The sequence below is a fragment of the Scomber japonicus genome, chromosome 2, assembly GCF_027409825.1.
Source record: "Scomber japonicus isolate fScoJap1 chromosome 2, fScoJap1.pri, whole genome shotgun sequence".
In the NCBI taxonomy this organism is placed as follows: Eukaryota; Metazoa; Chordata; class Actinopteri; order Scombriformes; family Scombridae; genus Scomber; species Scomber japonicus.
In genome coordinates this window covers 32,567,083-32,591,838 of record NC_070579.1, presented here as the reverse complement: position 1 = coordinate 32,591,838, position 24,756 = coordinate 32,567,083, and the positions used below count along the sequence as shown (strand labels likewise).

At 38.7% G+C, this 24,756-nt stretch overlaps 2 protein-coding genes across 2 annotated transcripts; both read right to left on the bottom strand.

The window, feature by feature from the left end:
- Positions 1-1,551: 1,551 nt before the first annotated feature.
- LOC128374486 (von Willebrand factor A domain-containing protein 7-like) lies at positions 1,552-8,767 on the bottom strand. Its single transcript, XM_053334757.1, has 17 exons — positions 8,588-8,767; positions 7,881-8,017; positions 7,591-7,735; positions 7,336-7,429; positions 6,890-7,018; positions 5,985-6,171; positions 5,669-5,838; positions 5,393-5,505; positions 5,166-5,282; positions 4,903-5,076; positions 4,626-4,758; positions 4,376-4,528; positions 3,897-3,989; positions 3,411-3,679; positions 3,116-3,249; positions 2,769-2,928; positions 1,552-1,989 (listed from the first exon to the last, which is right to left on the bottom strand). Exons 1-17 carry the CDS (start codon positions 8,765-8,767, stop codon positions 1,609-1,611), a joined length of 2,769 nt encoding a protein of 922 aa, XP_053190732.1. The 3' UTR covers positions 1,552-1,608.
- A 2,525-nt stretch (positions 8,768-11,292) lies between these two features.
- LOC128366615 (von Willebrand factor A domain-containing protein 7-like) lies at positions 11,293-22,563 on the bottom strand. Its single transcript, XM_053327352.1, has 17 exons — positions 22,384-22,563; positions 21,770-21,906; positions 21,491-21,635; positions 21,213-21,306; positions 20,862-20,990; positions 18,001-18,187; positions 17,674-17,843; positions 17,335-17,447; positions 17,139-17,255; positions 16,878-17,051; positions 16,601-16,733; positions 16,343-16,495; positions 15,274-15,366; positions 13,715-13,986; positions 13,426-13,559; positions 11,889-12,048; positions 11,293-11,673 (listed from the first exon to the last, which is right to left on the bottom strand). Exons 1-17 carry the CDS (start codon positions 22,561-22,563, stop codon positions 11,293-11,295), a joined length of 2,772 nt encoding a protein of 923 aa, XP_053183327.1.
- Positions 22,564-24,756: the final 2,193 nt, after the last annotated feature.

The following is a 24,756-nucleotide window of genomic DNA, read 5'->3' as shown; positions in this document are numbered from 1 at the left end:
TCCAACAAAAGTACTTATGTCACATTTTTTTGCATTTGTTTGCAAACTTTAACATTAACCACATGACAGTTGTACTATGTAACACATCAATATTTATTACATAATATAGTATTTATATGTATATTTATATTATGTATGCATTTTGAAAAAGGAGAATTTTGTTGCCTTTGGGCATGAAAGAAACATTTTTTGACATAAAATTGTAACTAGTCCATGGAAGTAAATGTAACTGTTGTTGTTTTTTTCTGAGGTTAAAGTGCTCAAAGATGATTTAAAAAGGAAATTCACATTATTTCATGTTGAGATCATGTGATTCCGTTTCCTGAACAGATGACATGCCTATGGAGATAAATCAAGGTCATATGTTTTCTTCTTTTTTTCCTTTTTTCTTCTTTATTTATATTATTTTATATTGAATGCGTTTTATTTATCTATTTACACTTCCTTCTTTAATATTGTATTTCTGAACTGGAATGTATGGTTGTTAGTGTATTCTCTGTTTGTTCTGTTGTATGTTCTGTCCAACAAAGAATAAAGAATCCTGGGGAAAAGAAAAAAGAATGAAGGAGGGCCCTCCATTGTCACCCTAAACATTACCAACCTAAACGTTGGTAATGGCTGCTGCTTCCTCAGGAGATGTTGCTGATGTCTCCTGAAGGAGGAGGTAAGACATACTGTCTTTTTCTTAGATGATCCTTGTGCTGGACTACATTATTGGCTGATGTTTGTAACATAGGGACATACATCAAGGTAAAAGATGTGTTTAGGCAGAAGTAAAGTTAGAAGCATATGGCTAGCATTTGCTTAGTTAGCTTCAAACTATAGCTGTTTTTATATTATGTTGCAGCCAAGGACTCAGTCACAAGCAGGACTGTAACTAACAGTGTCTTTATTTCTTGACAATAACATAAAGCATTCTCCACAGCACCTCCTAGCGGCGGAATTCATACATAGCTTAACTCATGAATGAACCAGCAGCAATGCAAATTAAGCCATTAAATGAATTAAATAATTACATAAGATAGATGATTGATCTCTGTCATTTAAAGTCACAGATCTTTATATATTATAATTTAAAAATACAAGTAAGATTTTTTTAATTATTATTGAAATCAAACAAGTATCACAGCCAAATCATCTATCTTTATTATCTATTATCTATATTAATATATACATACATATACAAGATATCCTGCTCTTAGGTGTATTTCTGCACATACTCTTTGTTCCTTAACTTTTCACCTGAATTTCATCTTTGCAACACCATAGTGTCCAGTGAAGATATCCATAAACATACAGTATATATGAGAAAAATATCCAAACATGCAATACAAATACATGTTTTTTACTTTTTATTTTAGACAAAGTATACTGCTATCATTCAACTGTTTATCAGTACTCATGTTGTCTTAGCAGAAGATAATCATCACCAGTAGAAAGTGTTCCTCCATAGTGGAAAATGATTTAGTCATAAAAGTTGGACTATTAAATGCAGCCTGACCAATACTGGTTGATATTGTTATTTGAGTTTGGGATTTAAGAAGACTAGACTAGACTTTACCTGTCCACCTCTACAACAGACATGAGATTCTGAGAAGCCAAAGCTCTTCAAGTTCTTACTACAACGACAGATACCAACAGGCACAGCCACAAAGCCAGAGACAGAGTCAGAGAAGGAGGGCCAGCAGAACGTACAATGGAGTGATAGCACTTGCCCACATTGCCAACTTTATCAACAGCTATAAGCTCAACAACCTGTGAGCAGCAGGAAGTGCTGTAGTCCGCCTGGACGATGGGAGAGCTCAGGGAGGTATATGAAAGGGTTCCTTCGCCTTGACGCAGGGAAATGCTCTGTATCCCAGTGCCATTTCCATCTGTAAGGTTGGCTGATAGCTTCCACTGGAAAGGTTTACACTGAGATACATCTTTAGGACATTCATCAGCCAGTACACTAACCACTTCACACAGAGGCTGAATAAAATCTGTAATCTGGAGAGAACAGAGAAAGAAAGATGGGAAATGTATACAGTTAACATTCAATTTTTTATCAGTGCTCTTGTTAACTTAGTAGAAGATAACCATCACCTGTAGAAAGTGTTCATCCATAGTGGAAGCACTTTACCTGTCCACCTCTACAACAGACATGAAATTCTGAGGAACCAAAGCTCTTCAAATTCTTACTACTAAGACAGATACCAACAGGCACAGGCACAGAGGCAGAGACAGAGTCAGAGGCAGAGAAGGAGAGCTAGCAGAACTTACAATGGAGTGATAGCACTTGCCCACATTGCCAACTTTATCAACAGCTATAAACTCGACAATCTGTGAGCAGCAGGAAGCGTTGTAGTTCGCCTGGACGATGGGAGAGCTCAGGGAGGTATATGAGAGGGTTCCATCACCCTGACGCAGGGAAATGCTCTCTATCCCAGTGCCATTTCCATCTGTAAGGTTGGCTGATAGCTCCCACTGGAAAAGTTTACACTGAGATACATCTTTAGGACAAGCATCAGCCAGTATGCTAACCACTTCACACAGAGGCTGAATAAAATCTGTAATCTGGAGAGAACAGAGAAAGAAAGATGGGGAATGTATGCATGAATCACAGTGATTTTTGTAATTGGAACATGAAACTTCCATTTAGATATGTAGGATACTTCTGTGCATCTGTAATAATCATCTTTGTGGCTATCTTTGTAGCAATGTGTTAAAGATTTCTATTTATTTGTTTTAATCTTTCCAACTATGTGTGAATGAATTTGCCTGGTTACCTTGGTAACAACAGAGATTCTAAGAACAGCGTAATTAGAGTCAACGCCACTGGATGACTTGACTTCCAGAGTCAGAGTGACGTCAGTGCCTGATGGTGTGTCAACAGGTGGTGTAATAATCAAAGTATCATTAGCATATTGTCCGGTTGTCAAATCAAGGCTGTCAAGAGAAGAAAGGAAAATACACTTGTTACAGGAAATTATTGTGAGTCCACACATTTGATTTATGTAGAGTAACAACTTTGAGTGGCTATTTTTCTACAATTGTGGTTTCCGATACATTTTGCCATTGATAAGGGCATTTGAAATTTTGAAACAAAGAATTGCTTTTAGCTGCCTCCCCTCACCGGTTTGGGTAGGACATGGGGAAGTTTTTGTCATTTCTGGCACTGATGATGTATTGACCACCAGAGCCCTGGGTCATGACACTGAAAGGGAGCTCAAAGGCTTTCCCTGGCTCCACACTGCTGTCCACCATAGCCTACAGGAAAAAGTGGTAGAGAGGAATAAGTTGTTTAACTCTTAGACAGTTCAACATCTTCACGTGTTATTATAATTCAATATGTATTTTTTTTATAATGAACAGGACAAAAACTGTGGTGTTAGACACATGGAATGTGAAGAGGAAGTGAAAAGACTGACCTGAATGATCACTTTAGAGACAGACATCTGGGTGGTAGACTGCCTCTGAAATGTACTGTTCGACTCTTTGTCAGTTCCTTTCAGAATGACCACAAACTCCCCCTCAGGGACCGCATCAACAGTCACCAGGATGTCTCCGTTGCCAATGTCAGTTGTGCCATTGCTAACAGCCTCAGTACCAGACACGGTTACCAGGCCAACTTCTCCAATAGTAATTGAGGATGTACCTTTTCTACCCATCACTGAGAGCATCAGGTTGGCTGGCTGGCCTGGTGGTCCAAAGTAGAGCGGAAAAGAAGAAGTTTAGGTAGTTCCTAACTTATTCTGTATGCTTTTTGATGCTGAGAAAATAGTTTGACAAATGCTCTGTGGTTGAAAAAATGTTAACAGAAATACAATTGCATTAAAAAATTATAAATCCCTACTAGCAGATTTCCCTACTAGTATAATGTTCAGTCAATGTGATACTGTTAGCATGTACTTTACCTGCCTGTGGACGTCCACTGAGTTTTGCATAACCAGGGTGAGGTCCTTCGAAGCTCTCCACAAAGTCATAGATAAAGGTGATAGTACTCTGGCCTGGAAACACATGCACAGACTGATAGTAAATAAAGATATACACCAAAAGAGGAACTTTATAAGGCCTGATTTAATGCTTCTTTTAACTTTTTTACATTGTACTAACAAGTGTGTAATAATTTGTGTTATTTGGTATTTTGAAACCAGATCCACCATCAATCTAGATGTTTTGCAATATAGATTTTTTGCATGAAACAAAAGGCAATGGGTATAAATGTGAAGCATGCTATAGATTAGAAACCATTTTAAACGTCACAGTCAGATTATATTAAATGAAGGCAAATGAAGCATGCATGTGAATGTAGTATAAAACACAATTTAAACAGCCCCTTCATTTAGGTGGGGCATTATGTGATTATCAAATAATAAATAATAAAGTATCTAACCTGTAACTTTAAGTGTGTATGGTTGTTTTGAGTTGATGTCGATCTGCCAGGTTCCTTTCAGTTTGTCACCATTAAGACGAATTCTCCTAAGGTTGCCTACTGTCTGAATGGTTCCCAGTTTACCACTGGGCTCACTGTAGCTCTGGCTTACACCTGGAATTTGGAAGAATGAATTATTAGTTATAAAGTAGTTTCACAATGGCATTCTCAGCACGAATAACTGATTCCTGCAATGGTAGTGGTATATTACCTGCTGGGTTGGTCAGTGTGAAAGTAATGGATTCTCCTGTGATGTAGATGGTGATGTTTTTCAGAGATTCGTCCAATGTGAAGGGGAAGATCTCCTGCTTCCCAGGGTTCCTTGATTGCTGAAGAACTGTCACCTGACAGACGGTCAAGAGGAAACAAATTGGGTAAATTACCCTTTCAATGCCTAACTATTATTGGTTGAACCATTTCAGGCCTGGTACATACTTCAGATTTTGCATAAAACATACTGACCCGTAACAAGAACTGCACAGTCTTACCAGAGCTGAAGTGGAGGTGTCAAGAATGATGTCTGTGGCCTCAGACAACTGCTGCTTGGACACCTGGATCATCAGACCTCCAGAGGCCAGAGCCAAGTCCTTGTAGTCATTATAGGAAGCAGCTCTGATGGAACGACGGCGCCTGCTGATGGGTCCAGTCTTGAAGAATGATACCTGTAGAGGAATCAATGGGAAGATTAGAGCCTCTCAAATTAAACAGGAAGTTACCATGGGACACAACTGGATGTCAATACAATATTTACCGTTGACTTGGTACTCCTGATGAGAGCCTCAATAGTATCCTTGAGCTCAATGTCTTTGGCTGGAGCATCAGTGAAAACATAGATGTGGGAAGACGCAGGAGCACCAGTCAGAGCCAACTGGAATAATAAAAATAATGAACCTGTTAAGTTTATTTACATCACACTTTTAAAGGGATCAGTAAAAGTATGTGGAACTACAATTTAAAAATGTCAATCCATTTTATTACCTGAAGTCCTGATAAGCACATCTCAGGGATATCACCACCTCCATTCACTGTGAGCTGAGAGATATTATATTTCATCTCATCAGGGTCTGTTGTCTTGATTATAGGTCCAAACGCTGCATACAAAACACACACATATAAACTTAAGCCTACTTAAATCTACTTTACATTATCTTATCCACTAATATTTAACTACTGTTAAAACTATACAGTCAAGCATTACATAGGGATCTAGCAACACTAATGGTGTTTTATACAGTTGCATAGAAGAGATCATACCTGGGTCATTGAAGGTCACCAAAATGTACTCGGATGGCTCATCTTGTGTTCCTTTTTTGCTGTCAATGATTTCATAAACAATAGACCTGGCTTCATCTATGTCATCTGACATACTACCAGTGGTGTCAATAACAAAACACACAACAGAGGAACGGGCGATTCCCATCATTCTGTGAGAGGGGAGAAAAATTAAAGTCAGGTTAAACTTAATTAGGGTTGGGCAGCAAATTGTTTATTTTCATCACATAGTATAATTTCTTTTATACATTCACAGCAAATAGTTAGATTGAGATATTTTCCATCCTTGATGATTTACCTCAGGAAGTCATTGTCCCCTACAGCCAGTCTGATATCCTCCAGCAGCTGGAGGCTGGCAGCTGTGGCTGCACTTACAGCAGCATTGTGGAGGGCCATATTGTCTGAGCGACGCTCATCTTTGCTGATGCCTCCACGAGGATCTTTTTTACTAGTCTTGTCAGTTGCACCTCCATGGCTACACTTACCTGTCATGGGACAGAAGGGAAAGATTGAAGTGGGACATTTATAGGGCTATTTATAGTGGACATGAGCCTGCAAAGTACTCATGTATGCTTTTTTTACCTGTCATGAAAAATTATAATATTGTCCACTCAAAGTAGAGAAACGTGTTGTTATATAAGAAGGCGGTGTGACCTGGTTAAAAACCTAGGAGTAAGTATGGATGCTGAACTCAGCTTTAAGGATCATATCAATAGCATCACCAACATTGCCTTTTTCCAACTCAGAAACATTTCCAGAATCAGAGGCTTTCATACTCAATCTGACTCAGTTACACTGCATGTATTTGTCACAAGAAGGCCAAATTGTTGCAACTCTCTATTTATCTGAGTCTTCCCAAAAAAAATAATCCTTAGATTATATATATCCAAAAGTCAGCTGCACAAGTCCTAACCAGGACTAAAAGATCAGACCATGAAACTCCAGTGCTCCCTTCACTGGCAACTAGTTGTTTCAAAATCTTCCTTTTGGTTTACAAAGCATTTGCTGGTCTGACTCTTCAGAACATGTCAGACATATTGTATACGTATAATGTATTTATTTAATGTGGGTGACACTGACAGGGCATCTGCACAAAATACTCTACCGTACTGTTGTGATCACAAGCCTCACTTAACCTTGGGTCAATTTGTTCCTATGTATTTAAATATGTGTTTAAATATAGTTTAGTGATGTCACTGATACCTTTAGGCTTGGCAGAAGAGAAGATTCCCATGTAGCCTGATGTGAGTTTCTTCTCTTTCAGGATGTAGGGAAGGATCGGATTAGGGCAAGTTCCACTGGCACAGTCACTGCAGGTGGCTGTGTCGACATCTACACAGGCAAAATGCAAAGAAGATGCAGAGTGAAATGTAGCAAAAACAAAGTAACTATGCATCACTTACATAGGTTGATAACTGCTGTTCTTTGTTAGGAATAATGCACAAAACTTGATGAGCCAATCACAAATAAGTACTCTGGCCATGCTATGAAGAAAAAGAAAAATAACATTCTGCTCTTCAGGTTAAAATATATTCTCCCAGATCGAGTTTTACCCAGCCTACAGTGATATGGATGTTGTCTTTGTGACTTACGCACCATAATACACTGTCTACCTATGTTTATGACAACAATAACACAAACACACACACCTGCCAGGTTTTCCAGGATAAGGTCTGGACGTATGAGGGCAATGTTTGGCTCTGTGTATCCCAGCTCCACCCAGTTAGTGTGGCTGTAGAAGTCCTAACAGTACAAGGAAATAACACTTTATAGACACAACTATGATTATATCTTAACCAATTACTCACACAATCAACCTTTCTTCTTCTGCCTTCTGTCGTTCTATATTCTGTCTGTTATTCTAACTTTCTCCATGACCAACACTTTCCCTCCACCTCTCTCACCTGCAGTGTATGAAGGACTCTGCCCAGTGTTTCTCTGGCAGCCTGGAAGTTCTCCTGGTGAACGTTAGCTTTAATAGCTGCCATGCCCTCCATGATTAGGCTGCGTCCTTCTATGAAGGCCTCTGAGTTGAAGTGATGTGGAGGACTGAAATTATATTATTACTTTATTATTTTAAATAACTTGGACAGTTTGAAAGCATCAATCACATTTAAAACTCTGCAATAGATTTGTGAATTTATTATTATTATTAATATATTGTGAGCTTTTATCTTTCTCTCCTAACTCCCACCTGTTGGCAAAGTCACGGTCTACCAGTGAATTCTGCATGTAAATCTCTTGAAGAGCAGAGTAAAACTTGGCAGCTGATACTTCTCCTGTTGCTCTTGGGCCCAAGCAGGCACGGACCAGCTCTTCAGGGTATACACCCTGTAGTCAGAGGTAAAAGGCTAAAGGTCAGAGTTGCTGGCACACATGACAAGAGATGAGAGTGTAGTACTGTATATGTACAAAAAGGTCTGTTTACCTTAAGAATGGAGTCATGATTTTCACAAAATGTTCACAAAAAAAATCAGTCTACTGATTGCTTTTCCAGATAAAACTCTCTGCCATACATCACCACTGCTCCCATCAAAGTCAGTCCCAGTAAGATTTGAGCATACTTTCAGGAGCAGGACCACACCACAACTGTCTCGCTTCTGACCATTCCTATAAATACCACCTAGATTTCTCCTCCCCTTCCACTGTCGCATAAATAAATAAATTGTTCAAGGGCATCATGTTGTGGATGTGGTCCTTGCTAGAGAATGTAGCATGAAACAACCACAAAATGTATGTGTGTGTTCCTTACGTGCCTTTTATGGCCTATGTTCACATGTATCAAGGCTGAACCTCATTCTGAATCAAAACACACAAATATGTTGATATGAGGGTGAGTGTGTTTATTTTGGTGCGTGATAATGTTCGTGTTGTGTGCACATTTTTATCTTCCAATCCTACCATGGGTTCAAACTCAAGACCTGCAGCCTCAACCACATCCCGACATGTCTCTGTCACTATCTGTAACAGGGCCTCTCTTGTGATGCTGACATGTGTGGATGCACCATAACCCCTTGTGACAAAGGCTGCAGTGGACCCTGAGAGGACCAAGACCAGGGCTACACCCAACACTGAAGTCATGACTAATCTACGGAGAGAAAAACATGATTAATTTTTAATGAACCAGTCTGGTTTCCGAAACAAACATAGCACTACCACTGCAATCAGATCAGTTACAAATGACATGCCATATATGCTATAGACAAAGGAAAATACTGTGCTGCTCTATTTGTTGACTTAACTAAAGCATTTGACACTGTTGATCATACTCTGCTCCTACAAAGAATAAAAGATTCCCTCATTTGAGTTCCCTCAAATGGTGTCTTACTATTAACAAAGGGGGTCCTGTCCTTTATATTAATAACATTACATTCTCCATAACAGATTGTAACGGCCATCTTTGTGCAGATGATGTAGTTCTGTATTGCACTTCCAACACCCCACACTCAACAATTAAAATCCTGCAAGCCTTTAACATATAACAACAGTCAACTTCAACCTGAAATTAGTCCTTAATGCAGATAAGACCAAATACATGGTATTTTCAAGATCAAGAAACATCACAGATGGTTTACATATCGCCACTCTAACAAGACACAGTATTGAAAGAGTTACAGAGTACAAATATCTAGGCATGGGTTGGATCAAAAACTTAATTTAAATTTCACATTGACACACTTAAAGGTAAATTAAAACAAAAAGGATACTTATACCAGAACAAAACAAATTTCCCCTTGCCCTGCAGATTATGGCTCATCCAAACGGTCTTTTTATCAATTCTAGATTATGGTGACATTATCCATAGACATGCCTCTGTTTTCACTCTAAAACCACTGGATACTTTCACTCTGCACTCAGATTCATTACTGTGACTGTTACTCCACCCATTATGGCACTTTGTATGAAAAGATGGGATGGGCACCTTTATCTGCAAGATGTGACATGCACTGGTTTATAATGTCTTGAAAGGAAACATGCCATCATGCATCAGCACTTTATTAAATTGGTCTCATATTCAACTTCAATTCAAGTGATTACTTAACGCTCAACCTTCTGTGGACTAATACTGAATTTGGTAAAACTGCTTTCAGTTTTTCTGCTGCATCTTCCTGGAATACTTTAAAACAGACATTCAAACTCAACACAATTGTTACCATGGACCAATTTTAAAGTATCATCTCCAGCTACCCTGCTTTTGAATGTAACTGTGTATGTTTGTTTTAGTTGTGTTTTGTTTCTTTGTTCTTCTGTGCTCTCAACATCATTGAAAATGCCCTCAATGATCCCCTCAAGATTTAAATAAAGATGAAATAGATTAATTAAATGATTGAGGACTGTCAGCTCAGTTGGTTTAATTGATGATTTTCTGATTTTATATGTTCATATTTCCAAATATTTCTGATCTTTTCATTATTATCAAAAAATCAAGAATTTCAAAGGATTTTTTTTTCGGTATTTAAAATTACTTTTTATTTTTAGGAGAAACACTTAAAAAATATAAATTAAATTAACAAATTACACATAATCATACCTTGACGTGTCAAAGCTCTGATGTTTCCAGTGACTTTTGCAGAAGTAGAAGTGTATAAATACCAGTGCTGCTTCCTTTTAAATAACTAGGACATTCTAAAAGAAGGCAGTGTCATGACTGGATGCAGTCAACAAGTAGGGTGAATGGGCAGACCACACCTCCATCTCTTTTCTTATCTTTTAGTTTCACATTGTTATCAGTAGTAATAATGATGGCAGACACAGTTCGTTAAACTGTCATAATCTGCTGACTAAATGAACTCAGATATAGATATAGATAGAATTATGATATAGTTTATTGCTTCCTTGTGAGAAACACAAGCATATTTCCCATGAGGGAAAAGCATGAGGTCAAAAATGTAAATGAGGTCACAGATTAATGTTTAACTCAACAACCTGATGCTTCTTCTCAGCCCTGCTAGCCGACACGTCAGAGAAAATTGTGTCAATTGGTACAAAGCAATGTTCACTGAAGACAACATAAACATTGTCATTACAGAAAATGTTATTTTATTAGGGAAAATGTTCAACACAAAATGAGATAGTTCTTATACAGGGTATTAAGATCAACCAATAACTTCTTCCTTTCCATTGTCAACAACGTCTTTAATCCTCTCTCATACATGCTTCTGCTACATCAGCGTATTTACAACACAAAGGTGGCTCACTGACATGTCAATGCCATGCAAGGCCTCAAAGCTCAATACCCACTTCAGCACTTCTAAAGAAATGTGACAGGAATGTGAATAACTGTGAAACATGCCCAATGAACCAAAGATATCCATAAACATATGACAAAAAATTCAAACATGCAATACAAATATATGTTTTCTACTTTTTATTCTAACAAAGTATATAGTTCACATTCAATTCCTCATCAGTGCTTATGATTAGCAGAAGATAGCTATGACCAGTAGGAAGTGTTGAAGCACATTGTGATACATAGAGTCATAAAAGGTGCACTATTAAATGCAGCCTGACAAATACTGGTTGATATTGATATTCGGAATTTAAGAAGACTAGACTAGACTTTGCCTGTCCACCTCAGACATGAGATTCTGAGAAACCAAAGCTCTTCAAGTTCTTATTACAACGACAGATACCAACAAGCACAGCCACAGAGGCAGAGACAGAGTCAGAGAAAGAAGGCCAGCAGAACTTACAATGGAGTGATAGCACTTGCCCACATTGCCAACTTTATCAACAGCTATAAACTCAACAATCTGGGAGCAGCAGGAAGCGTTGTAGTTCGCCTGGACGATGGGAGAGCTCAGGGAGGTATATGACAGGGTTCCTTCGCCTTGACGCAGGGAAATGTTCTGTATCCCAGTGCCATTTCCATCTGTAAGGTTGGCTGATATCTTCCACTGGAAAGGTTTACACTGAGATACATCTTTGGGACAATCATCAGCCAGTACACTAACCACTTCACACAGAGGCTGAATAAAATCTGTAATCTGGAGAGAACAGAGAAAGAAAGATGGGCAATGTATGCATGAATCACAGTGATTTTTGTAATTGGAACATGAAACATCCATTTAGATATGTAGGATACTTATGTGCATCTGTAATAATCATCTTTGTGGCTATCTTTGTAGCTATGTGTTAAAGCCTTTCTATTTATTTGTTTTAATCTTTCCAACTATGTGTGAATAAGAATTTGCCTGGTTACCTTGGTAACAACAGAGATTCTAAGAACAGCGTAATTAGATTCACTGCCACTGGGTGACTTGGCTTCCAGAGTCAGAGTAACTCCGGTGCCCGATGGTGTGTCAACAGGTGGCGTAATAGTCAAAGTATCATTAGCATATTGTCCGGTTGTCAAATCAAGGCTGTCAAGAGAAGAAAGGAAAATATACTGGTTACAGCAAATTATTGTGAGCAAGCCACACATTTGATTTTGACAGTCATTTCATATGCTGGTAATGATACATATCCCAGATATAACACACTTTAATTGAATGAATATTGAGTATGTTACCACCACCCATTCCCCCACCCCCACCCTCATCCACTATCTGTCCATCCTTTGGGTGGATTAAATTGAATTACTCCAACTGTTTTTTTACTCTGGTAGCTTTTACTGAGTGTAGCTGTCACCTCCAGTTCTTCACCTGGTTCACTGAGAGCTCAGCTCCAACCAAGGTGAACCACTCTTTAATACAGAGATCCCCCATGTAGCCATAAAGAGGATCTCTCATTAAAGGTCCGTCCATAACTATAACAACAACAATGATGTGAGCGTCCAAACTGAAACAATAACGTCCTGTAAACAGTGGTGTCCAGTATGTTAGTAGCTGCTGTGATGTTTCAGTATTTACAGACTAAACTGACCACAGCAGATGTCGAAGCGTGGTGTGTAAAAGTGCACCGCTGCAGCAGTGACACACAGTATGAGCACAGAAATGTGTTTGTTTTTTTACAATATAATAGAGAACAAAGTTCCAGCATCTTTGTAATAATGAAGACCTCTCTAAAGAAATCATCTCTGGGTGTCATCCTGCTCTAATTTACAGCATGTCAGTCAGTGGTGAGAGAGGAGGATAAGGATATTGATTGACAGTCAGCGTTTCTATCGTTCATCAAATCGCTCTGAAAGTGATTCCAACGATATCGTTCTCCTCTATCATTATCGTTATAGTCGTGGTGTGGACGGCCCTTAAGCCTTTGCTTTTTTACACTGAACCAACCAAAACCATAATAATGTTGCGCAGCTGCTTTTAAATAGCAGGCCAGCATTTCAGATTCAAAAGTTTGAGGTGGAGCTGCAGGGTTGAGTGGAGGTGTGTGGGGAAGTTTATTTGTGCTGTAACCGCTGCGAAAAATAATAACATTTTAACTATCTGATTCACTGGCTTTCACAACACCATTTTAACAATTTATTAATATTTGGTTATTGACTCACAGCTGCCCATGTCTGCTATGTGTGGTAGACTTGACTCACAACGAGTCAAGTCTACCGGTATGCTGTGCATACTGCCGACGCATGACCTAGCACGCATCACAAACATAGAATTTAAGTCAATAGATCAGCCCTTCATCCAATACCTCATCTAGGTATTTAGTCAATATTGGGCCAATACCTGATATTAATATCGGATCAGTGCATCCCTAGTTACCTTACCCTAAGCTTACCCTAAGCTATCAATGTTGGCTTTGATAAAGATATTTAAGAAATTTTTAAACTGCTTTTAGCTGCCTCCCCTCACCGGTTTGGGTAGGACATGGGGAAGTTTCTGTCATTTCTGGCACTGATGATGTATTGACCACCAGAGCCCTGGGTCATGACACTGAAAGGGAGCTCAAAGGCTTTCCCTGGCTCCACACTGCTGTCCACCATAGCCTACAGGAAAAAAGTGGTAGAGATGAATAAGTTGTTTTACTCTTAGACAGTTCAACATCTTCAAGTGTTATTATAATTCAATATGTATTTTTTATAATGAACAGGACAAAGACAAATAGATGCATGGAATCTGACAAGTAAGTGAAAAGACTGACCTGGATGTTCACTGTGGAGACAGACATCTGGGTGGTAGACTGCCTCTGAAATTCACTGTTTGACTCTTTGTCAGTTCCTTTCAGAATGACCACAAACTCCCCCTCAGGGACCGCATCAACAGTCACCAGGATGTCTCCGTTGCCCATGTCAGTAGTTGTGCCATTGCTAACAGCCTCAGTACCAGACACAGTTACCAGGCCAACTTCTCCAATAGTAATCGAGGACGGACCTTTTCTACCCATCACTGAGAGCATCAGGTTGGTTGGCTGGCCTGGTTGTACAAAGTAGAGTGGAAAAAAAGCAATGTAGGGGGAAGAACAAGAAAGAAATCCATTTTACTGGCCAAAAGTCACTGGTTGATTTTACAGTAAACATTGTACAATTTCAAGTATGGGTGGTGGAAGGATGCCACAATACACAATCAATTGTGGAGTCACAGTAATATCTTCATTCTCTAATAATAGTGAATCCCTAATCCTAACCCTAAGCATTTTGCCCTGTAACTCGGGAACAAAAGGTCGTAGAGACTCAGGAGTGTGTCACGTTAGACCTAATTTGGGGCGCTGAACATGCCAGTCTTGCCCCATGTCTCTCTATTCAATTCCACTGGTACGCCAAACAATACCGAGCTCTGTCTTTCCACTATGCCTACCTCCACTCTGCCACCCACAGCTCTATCTGACTACTTGCTGAAAATTAACTCATGGTTCTCATTCAACTTTCTTAAACTCAACAGCGACAAAACTGAGGTCCTCCTCATCTGTGCCTGATCCACCTTAGCAACACATTCTCCATGTCCATTCCACTGTTCCTCCATCCCCTCAGGTAAAGAGCCTGGGTGTAAACCTGGACAGCACTTTAACCTTCGAAGCCCACATCAATAACGTTACTCGGTCTGCGTACTTCCATCTACGCAACATTAATCATCACCAGAACTCCCTGTATTGAACACATCAGTCGTGCCCTGCAGCAATTTCATTGGCTCCCTATCAAATCCTGCATTGATTTTAAGATTCTGCTCCTCACTTTCAAGATCCTTCACAACCTGACACCATAGTATCTCTCCGAACTTATTCACATGTACACACCTTCACACACTCTATGATCTTCTGCCATCTAGCTTTCAGTTCCATCTGCCAACTTAACTACCATGGGGTCAAGAGCTTTCAGCCGATCTGCCCCCGCCTATGGAACTCTCTCCCACCAGACATTTGCACTTCTGACTCTATCTACACCTTTAAATCCCACCTTAAAACGCACTTATTATGAGTGGCATACTCTGTCTCACACTGACTATGTATACACATTGTTCTTTATTCATTGTACTATTGCACTATGTAGTCACATTAATATTTATTTATCTTTGTAAAATCTAATTAACTTCCACATCAATGTTAGCTGATTTATATCATTTGATGTACTGCTGTTGTTTTATGTGTGTCTTGTAAGGTGTTTTTGAGTGCTTTGTACCACCTTTAAATAAACTGCATTATCATTATTAGTAGTAGTGTTATTATTATAATCATCAGTAATGTGATACTGTTAGCGTGTACTTTACCTGTCTGTGGGCGTCCACTGAGTTTTGCATAACCAGGGTGAGGTCCTTCGAAGCTCTCCACAAAGTCATAGATAAAGGTGATAGTACTCTGGCCTGGAAACACATGCACAGACTGATAGTAAATAAAGATACACAACAAAAGAAGAACTGTTTTTATGAGACCTGATTTAATGCCTCTTTTAAGAGTTTTAAGTTGTACTAATCAATCTAGATGTTTTGCATGAACTGAAAGGCAATGGGAATTGGCCAGGCTTGTGGAGTAATGGAATATATGCAACGTTGTTATGTAATGAAAAAAAAGGTAACTGTATTCCACTACAGTTACAGGAAAAAAAAGATGTAATCCAATTACAGATACATTTAGTCAAAATTAGGATTATTTAGCAGGATTACAATTTTAAAACACTCGATCCAGAGCTAACAGCGATTAATGTTCTGTGTTCTGCTACACATCTACACATCAGTTGTTACACACTGACTCAGGTTTACGCAGTGGGATTGTTTATAATAAAGCAGTATGGATGAACACTGAGTCCTATCAGAGATGTCAGGGCATTTTTATTTTTAAGTAGCTGAAATTATTTTTAAGTAGCCCTGTGCCTGACTGAAAATTTCACCCTTGATATCATTAAATATCAATTCGATATATTTCAAAGAAAGAAAAAGAGAGAGAGAGAGCAGTTAACATCAACTCTGAACACACTAATATCTCCACCCTAACTGCTTGTGGCAATTTGCCCTGGTCTTTGTGAATTACATGGTTTTTATTTGCAGTGAAAGTTGCTAATTTTGTGCCTGTGCCTTTATTATTACATATTTGGTATTGCAATAATCCTAAAGTAATGGAAAGTAATCAAGTTACATTACTTTAATATTGTGGTACTTGGATTACATTACTGACTACATTTTTTAACAGATAAATAGTAACTGTATCGGAATGCAATTTCAAAGTAACTCTCATAACCCTGATTAAAGCAAATTAAGCATACATGTGTATGTATATGACAGTTTAAACAGCCCCTTTGTTTGGGTAGGGCATTGTCTGATTATCAAATAATATGTATCTGACCTGTGACTTTAAGTGTATATGGTTGTTTTGAGTTGATGTTGATCTGCCAGGTTCCTGTCAGCTTGTCATCACTAAAACGAATTCTCCTCAGGTTGCCTATTGTCTGAATGGTTCCCAGCTGACCGCTGGCTTCAATATGGCTCTGGCTCACACCTGGAATTTGGAAGAATACATCACTTGTTATACAGTTGTTTCACAATGGCATTCTCAGAAACAACAACTGATTGCTGCAATGGTATATGGTATGTGGTATATTACCTGCTGGGTTGGTCAGTGTGAAAGTAATGGATTCTCCTGTGATGTAGATGGTGATGTTTTTCAGAGATTTGTCCAATGTGAAGGGGAAGATCTCGTGCTTCCCAGGGTTCCTTGATTGCTGAAGAACTGTCACCTGACAGACGGTCAAGAGGAAACAAATTGGGTAAATTACCCTTTCAATGCCTAACTATTATTGGTTGAACCATTTCAGGCCTGGTACATACTTCAGATTTTGCATAAAACATACTGACCCGTAACAAGAACTGCACAGTCTTACCAGAGCTGAAGTGGAGGTGTCAAGAATGATGTCTGTGGCTTCAGGCAGCTGCTGCTTGGACACCTGGATCATCAGACCTCCAGAGGCCAGAGCCAAGTCCTTGTAGTCATCAGAGGAAGCAGCTCTGGGGGAACGACGGCGCCTGCTGATGGGTCCAGTCATTAAGAATGATACCTGTAGAGGAATTAATGGGAAGATTATACCCCCAGCCTCTCAACTTAAACAGGAAGTGACCATGGTACACAACTGGTCAATACTTACCGATGACTTGGTACTACTGATGAGAGCCTCAATAGTATCCTTGAGTTCGATGTCTTTGGCTATAGCATCAGTGAAAACATAGATGTGGGAAGACGTAGGAGCACCGGTCAGAGCCAACTGGAATAATAAAAATAATGAACCTGTTAAGTTTATTCTGAATCATCACACTCTTAACAATGTCAATCCATTTTATTACCTGAAGTCCTGATAAGCACATCTCAGGGATATCACCACCTCCATTTGCTGTGAGCTTAGAGATTTCGTATTTCATCTTATCAGAGTCTGTTGTCCTGATCATAGGTCCAAACGCTGCATGCAAAACACAAAAAAGGGTAAATGCTAGTAAATCATTCTGGTTAAAAGTTTTCATTTTACAGAACCACTGTGGCCATATGCTGAATGAGTCATTATATGCACTTAAGTTTGATAAATCTACTTTACATCATCTTATACACTAATATTTAACTACTGTTATACAATCAAGTATAAAATAGAATACAATACATGCTATGGTATTGCATAGAAGAGATCATACCTGGGTCATTGAAGGGCACCAAAATGTACTCGGATGGCTCATCTTGTGTTCCTTTTTTGCTGTCAATGATTTCATAAACAATAGACCTGGCTTCAGCTATGTCATCTGACATACTACCAGTGGTGTCAATAACAAAACACACAACAGAGGAACGGGCGATTCCCATCATTCTGTGAGAGGGGAGAAAAATTCAGAAAAAAAAAGTCAGGTTAAACTTAATTTGGGTTGGACAGTAAATTGTTTATTTTCATCACATAGTATAATTTTTCTTTGGTGCATTCACAGCAAATAGTTAGATTGAGATATTTTCCATCCTTGATGATTTACCTCAGGAAGTCATTGTCCCCTACGGCCAGTCTGATATTCTCCAGCAGCTGGAGGCTGGCAGCTGTGGCTGCACTTACAGCAGCATTGTGGAGGGCCATATTGTCTGAGCGACGCTCATCTTTGCTGATGCCTCCACGGGTTTTTTTTTTGCTAGTCTTGTCAGTTGCACCTCCATGGCTACACTTACCTGTCATGGGACAGAAGGGACAGTTTGAAGTGGGACATGGTTCAGAAAGCTATTTATCATGGACTTGTGCATGCAATTAGGGCTTAAACGATTACTCCAATTGTTTGAATAATACAATTACAAAAAATGATCGAGGCAGCTTTTCATGAATCGAACCTTCATTTTATTATTTCCACTCGTTTATGTGACTTACTCTAGTCATATTTTACACGGATGGTTATTAGGCTACTGACACACATCGCGTCACTCGCTATGTCGTGGAGCAGTTTACTGGAGAGTGGCTGTGTTCGAAACCGCATACTACATACTACATACTTCTATACTACATACTTCCATCTTACACACTACATACTAAACGACCAGATAGTAAGCAGACTGTTTACACTATAGTAAACTACACGGTAACCCACAATGCATTTCGTCCCTACACGAGCTGAAATCAGCAGACTGAAGTGGATTTCATTTTAGGTCTCTGCTTTAAATCGACATTTCTAACCTTTTTATGCAAGAAAGGAGTCCTTTAGATCCACAATGTGGCGCTAATTTGTCCAAATAACACCTGTTTAAAGTTGTGTTCCTGCGAATTCGGAGTTAACCGTAGCGAGCAACGCACTTCCGGTCATTTTCATAAAATAAAACACCCGTTGCCTTTTATTATTAAGAAAACCATAACGATAGAATTGGTACTTTTATTTTGAAAACAGGAAGCGAACATACCCTCGCTGTAGCTAACTTGAAACCACCGAGGTGGTGATCTGTGACGTTTGTATTTTGGGTCTAACTTATAAATCTTAAATATGTCTTGTTTCAAAGTCATTTGACTTTACTGTATTATTTTCATTTATTTGTATCAGAAGGAACTAAAGTTAAATGCAATAAATGGGTTTAGTTTTGATTTTAAAAAGGAATGTCCAGGAATAAAACCCAATTGATTGTTCATTTTCAGAGACATGTTTTTTGTCCTTTTTCTCATTTTTACTACTTCTATTTTTACTCGATTAATTGCTGAAATAATAGATAGACTAATCGATTACAAAAATAATCAATAGCTGCAGCCCTACATGCAATGTATTACATGCTTTTTTGAATGTCATGAAAAAATATGTTTGTCTTATACTCAAAGTAGAGAAAAATGAATGGTGTTGCAAAGGTTACATTCTGGTGAAAAGTTAAGGAACCAAGATGTCCTGCAGAGATACACCTAAGAGCAGGATATTATACAGGCGTAGTTTGAGAGTGCAGGAAATCAAGGACAGGTTTGGAAGCGAGGTATGGTAAACGAGAATGAGATCGCAGGCACACTAGGGGTGTGGGCAAAAAACAGGAAATATCTGTAACCGTTGATGTGTTTTGGCATATGTAACTTTGGGTGTGTCTTATTAGTCTCTTTTCTGAGCAGAATAAATTATTCCTTTCAAAGCTGTGAGTTGTCATCTTTGGCGTGAACACGATATGGTATAGAAATACCTATAGAATTCTACCACACATGTTAGATAAGACGGCTGTGTGACCTGATTAAAAACATAGTAACCATGGATGCTGAACTCGGCTTATGAACTTATGAACAGCATCACTGCCTTTTTTCCAACTCAGAAACATTTCCAGAATGGGAGGCTTTCATTCTCAATCTGACTCAGTGAAACTAAAGGATAACTAAGGCTAAATTATTGCAACTCTCTATTTATGAGTCTTCCAAACAAAACAATCTGTATAGATAATAGCTATATTTAGAAGTCAGCTGCACAAGTCCTAACCAGGACTAAAAGATCAGACCATTCCTCTCGAACCTTCACTGGCTACTAGTTGTTTTCAGAATACATTTCAAAATCCTCCTTTTGGTTTACAAAGAACTTGCTGGTCTGACTCCCCAGAACATTCCTGTCAGTTTATAAAAGTAGCAGATTTCTCTGGTCGCAAATCTCCTCCATGTGCATAGAGCAAAGACCAAAATCAGATTCATTCAGTAATTATGAAGCTAAAGAATGGAACAGTTTGGCTACTGTCAAAATCAAGCTAAAGACCTTCCTTTTCACTCAAGCATTTTCTTCCACAAAACACATGTAGACTGGATGTGCGAACTCCCATGACCCATCAAGTATCCTTGCAAGGGTGAAGAGCTGGTCCACTGTTCCCTGGCCAGGACTGAATCTGCATTGTTCCTCCTGAATCCGAGGTTCAACAATCGGCCGGAGCCTCCTTTCCAGTACCCTGGCATAAACTTTTCCCAGGAGGCTGATTAGTGTGATCCCCCAATGGTTAGAACACAATTTCCATTACTCCTTCAGGTGCATGGGCTGATTCATGACTTCATTTATAATGTGACCTCCTATATAAATCAGCATACCTCATATTAAATATTATTTACTTCTGTTCTGTTTTGAACTAAATGAAATTAAATATTTATTTTAGTCATTTTAGTCATATTGTGTTTGTTAAGACATGTATGCAGGTAATAATGGTTTCATATCACTGTTACATATTTTGACTAGCTATGGAAATTGATTTCCTCCCCAAGGGCAATTAAAATGTATTTATTTAATGTGGGTGACACTGACAGGGCATCTGCACAACAGACTCTACTGTTGGTGATCACAAGCCTCACTCAACCTCATGTCAATTTGTTCCCATGTATTTAGATATCTGTTTAAATATAGTTTAGTGATGTCACTGATACCTTTAGGCTTGGCAGAAGAGAAGATTCCCATGTAGCCCGATGTGAGTTTCTTCTCTTTCAGGATGTAGGGAAGGATCGGATTAGGGCAAGTTCCACTGGCACAGTCACTGCAGGTGGCTGTGTCGACATCTACACAGGCAAAATGCAAAGAAGATGTAGCAAAATGTAGCAAAACAAAGTAATTATGCATCACTTACATAGGTTGATAACTGTTGTTCTTTGTTAGGAATAATGCACAAAACTGCATGTGTGGAGTGTTTTATATTTCATAACTGTATGGTGGCCTTACACACACTTTAATTTTAAAAAATCTGCCTATGTTTATGACAACAATAACACAAACACACACACCTGCCAGGTTTTCCAGGATAAGGTCTGGACGTATGAGGGCAATGTATGGCTCTGTGTATCCCAGCTCCACCCAGTTACTGTGGCTGTAGAAGTCCTAACAGTACAAGGAAACACACACATGAACACTTAATAGACATTAATAGACATAGTAGTTATGATTACATGTTGACCGTTTATGCACATAATCAACCTTTTCTTCTTCTGCCTTCTGTCATTCTATATTCTGTCTGTTATTCTAACTTTCTCCATGACCAGTGCTTTCCCTCCACCTCTCTCACCTGCAGTGTATGAAGGACTCTGCCCAGTGTTTCTCTGGCAGCCTGGAAATCGTCCTGGTGAACGTTAGCTTTAATAGCTGCCATGCCCTCCACGATTAGGCTGCGTCCTTCAAGGAAGGCCTCTGAATGGAAGTGATGTGGAGCACTGAGGACATTTTCCTCAGGTAATTACTTGGACAGTTTGAAAGCATCAATCACATTTAAAACGTTGCAATAGATTCAATAATTTATTTAATTTCTAATTATTGTGAGCTGTTATCTTTCTCTCCTCTCTCCCACCTGTTGACAAAGGCAAGGTCTACCAATCCATGCTGCGTGTAGATCTCTTGAAGAGCAGAGTAAAACTTGGCAGCTGATACTTCTCCTGTTGCTCTTGGGCCTAGACAGGCGCGGACCAACTCTTCAGGGGATGAACCCTGCAGTCAGAGGTAAAAGGCTAAAGGTCACAGTTGCTGTAACACATGACAAGAGGTGAGAGTGTAGTACTGTATATGTACATAAAGGTCTGTTTACCTTAAGAATGGAGCTATGTTTTTCACAAAGAATAGTATTAAGTGTTTACAAAAACAAATCAGTCTAATGATTGCTTTTTCAGATAAAACTGTCTTCCATACATCACCACTACTCTCATTAGTCCGTTTCAGTATGATTTGACTGCTGTATTTTAAAAATGTAACATGAAACAATCACAAATTATTATTTATCCAGTGTTTTTTGTGTGTTCTTCTCTTACCTTTTATGGCCTATGTCCACATGTATCAAGGCTGAACCTCATTCTGAATCAAAACACACTAATATGTTGAATGTTGTGTATGCTGTGAATATATTGTGATTATTCTGGAGTGTGCATGATAACGTTTGTGCTGTGTGACATTTTTATCTTCCATTCCTACCGTGGGTTCAAACTCATGACCTGCGGCCTCAACCACCTCCCGACATGTCTCTGTCACTGTCTGTAACAGGGCTGTTCCTGTGATGCTGACATGTGTGGATGCACCACCCCCAATGGGAACAAAGGCCACAGTGGACCCTGATAGGACCAAGACCAGTGCTACACCCAGCCCTGAAGTCATGACTAATCTATAGAGAGAAAAACATGATTAATTATCAATTAAATGATTGAAAAGGACGGTAAGTTCAGTTGGTTTAATTGATGCATGTTCAAATTTTGTATATTCATATTGCCAAATGTCTCTGGAAGATATATTAGAAGGCACATTAAAATTGTAGGATTTCAATTTAAATTCAATGATAATATTTAAGTTTTATTGGAAATGACAAAGGTTAAAGAAAATGTCAGGAAGTGTCAAACAGCCGATTTTTAGAAGCCTTATCTGTCATTTTGTGAATCAGTATCTTTGTACTCACCTTATATAAATAAGAACATAGCATTAAGGGTTCATAGGTAATAATACACATTCAATACGCAGCTAAAGAATGTCCTGATGTGCCACTCCCAACCAAGCAAATTATTGCACTTGTTTGCTTTCTCTATTATTTGCTATTCACACAGGTTATCAGTCTGAGTGATGGTGGCATCAGTACCTTGGGGTTCTCTTATATAACTAATGGTATGTGTGTTTTCCAAGATACATTTTATTTGCATGTGAATTCAATCATTTATTTGCATGCAAGTCACATTAATTTTATACTACATTTATAAGGGACTGGAGCTTCTTATGTATATGTGACAGACTAAGTTGGTTAAACTGTCATAATCTTCTGACTAAATGAACTCGGAGCCCGCTAACACTAAAGTAATCTGCCGTTTATGATATGGTGACCAGGCAGACGGCAGAGAATCATATAAATGAGATTAATTTACAGCTCACTGGAAATGACTCAGAGACATATGTTTCAAAATTAACATACTGGCAATAAAACTGCTCACAGAGGTTCAAACAATCTGTGGGAAGTTAATATATGACTTACATACATTCTTCCCACCTTTCACATTTAAGGTGGAGGCATGGCGGGGTAATGATTCCAATAACCTAGTGTAGACTTTGAATAACATAATATGATATAATATTCACTTATTACAACATGTCAATTGAACTCTGCTTTCTGGTTGCTACACATGTCAATGATTATTATTCCATTTCATCCCTGTCAGCCTGACCTGTATCCAGAAAACACAGGACTTAGTTACAGCTTGACAGTGAGTTTAGATGGATTATAGCCTTCAATGCTCTGAGGTCTTTTTTTCCCTCAGAATTATTGTGTCCTTATCTTCATTGCCAGGGACATTCATCTTAGTGTTATATACAAATAATTTTAATTTATTTATGATTTGTTTTTGTGCTTGTTTTTCTGAGCTCCTTCCGTCTCTGTCATAAATACCACCCATAATGATCAAAGATGGTTGGCAACATAGGCAAAAATTTTACTTCACAAACAAATTTCAAATATGAAATTCATATTTGTTGACACGTTCTCCATGTACTCATCTATACTAGTGTTACACAAGGTTAAAAAGTAAATGAGGTCACAGATTAGTCAACCCTTTTACAGAGAAGACAACATAAACACTGTCATTACAGAAAATGTTATTTTATTGGGTAAAAATGACAACACTAAATTATATTATGGTTCTTATACCAGGTATTAAGATCAACCAAGTCACATTCATGAACAATTACACACTGGTTCTTCTATGTTCTAAGTTCTCCACTACTAGCTACTTCCTAGAAAAAGCCTAGTGCCCTGCCTTCAACCATTTCCCATTTTATCATCTCATCTCCTCCCAGATCCACAGGTCCAAAGAGCACCCCGGAAAGAGAGAGTGAAGAGGCAGAGAGAGCAAGCAGACGGTAGGTTGGAAGGTAACTGAAAAGAAGAGAGAAATGTGTTAAAACATGAGTCAAAGAGAAATTGAGGGATGGGATAACCGAAATATAAGATTAAAGAGCAAAGAAGGGTGAGATTATAAGATTACAAGAGTAGAAACGGGAAGTAGGAATGACAGATAGTCTTGTAATTGGATGATGAACATTATCACACTGTTTTTGACCAATGATGCAGGCCATGATACAATTGAGTTAAAGCTGCTATTTTGGGAAAATTTGTTTTTTGCTATAACTATTATCTATTTCATCTCTGTACATTCAACACAAAGGTGGCTCACTGACATGTCACATGTACACAGAGCAGACATTAAATGTGAAATGTGTTTTAAGTAGTGTTCACCACTAGATGGTGACAGAGAAGTTTGTAACCACTAAGTAAAACACAACAATGAACTCTTCACACTTGGCTCTAATAGA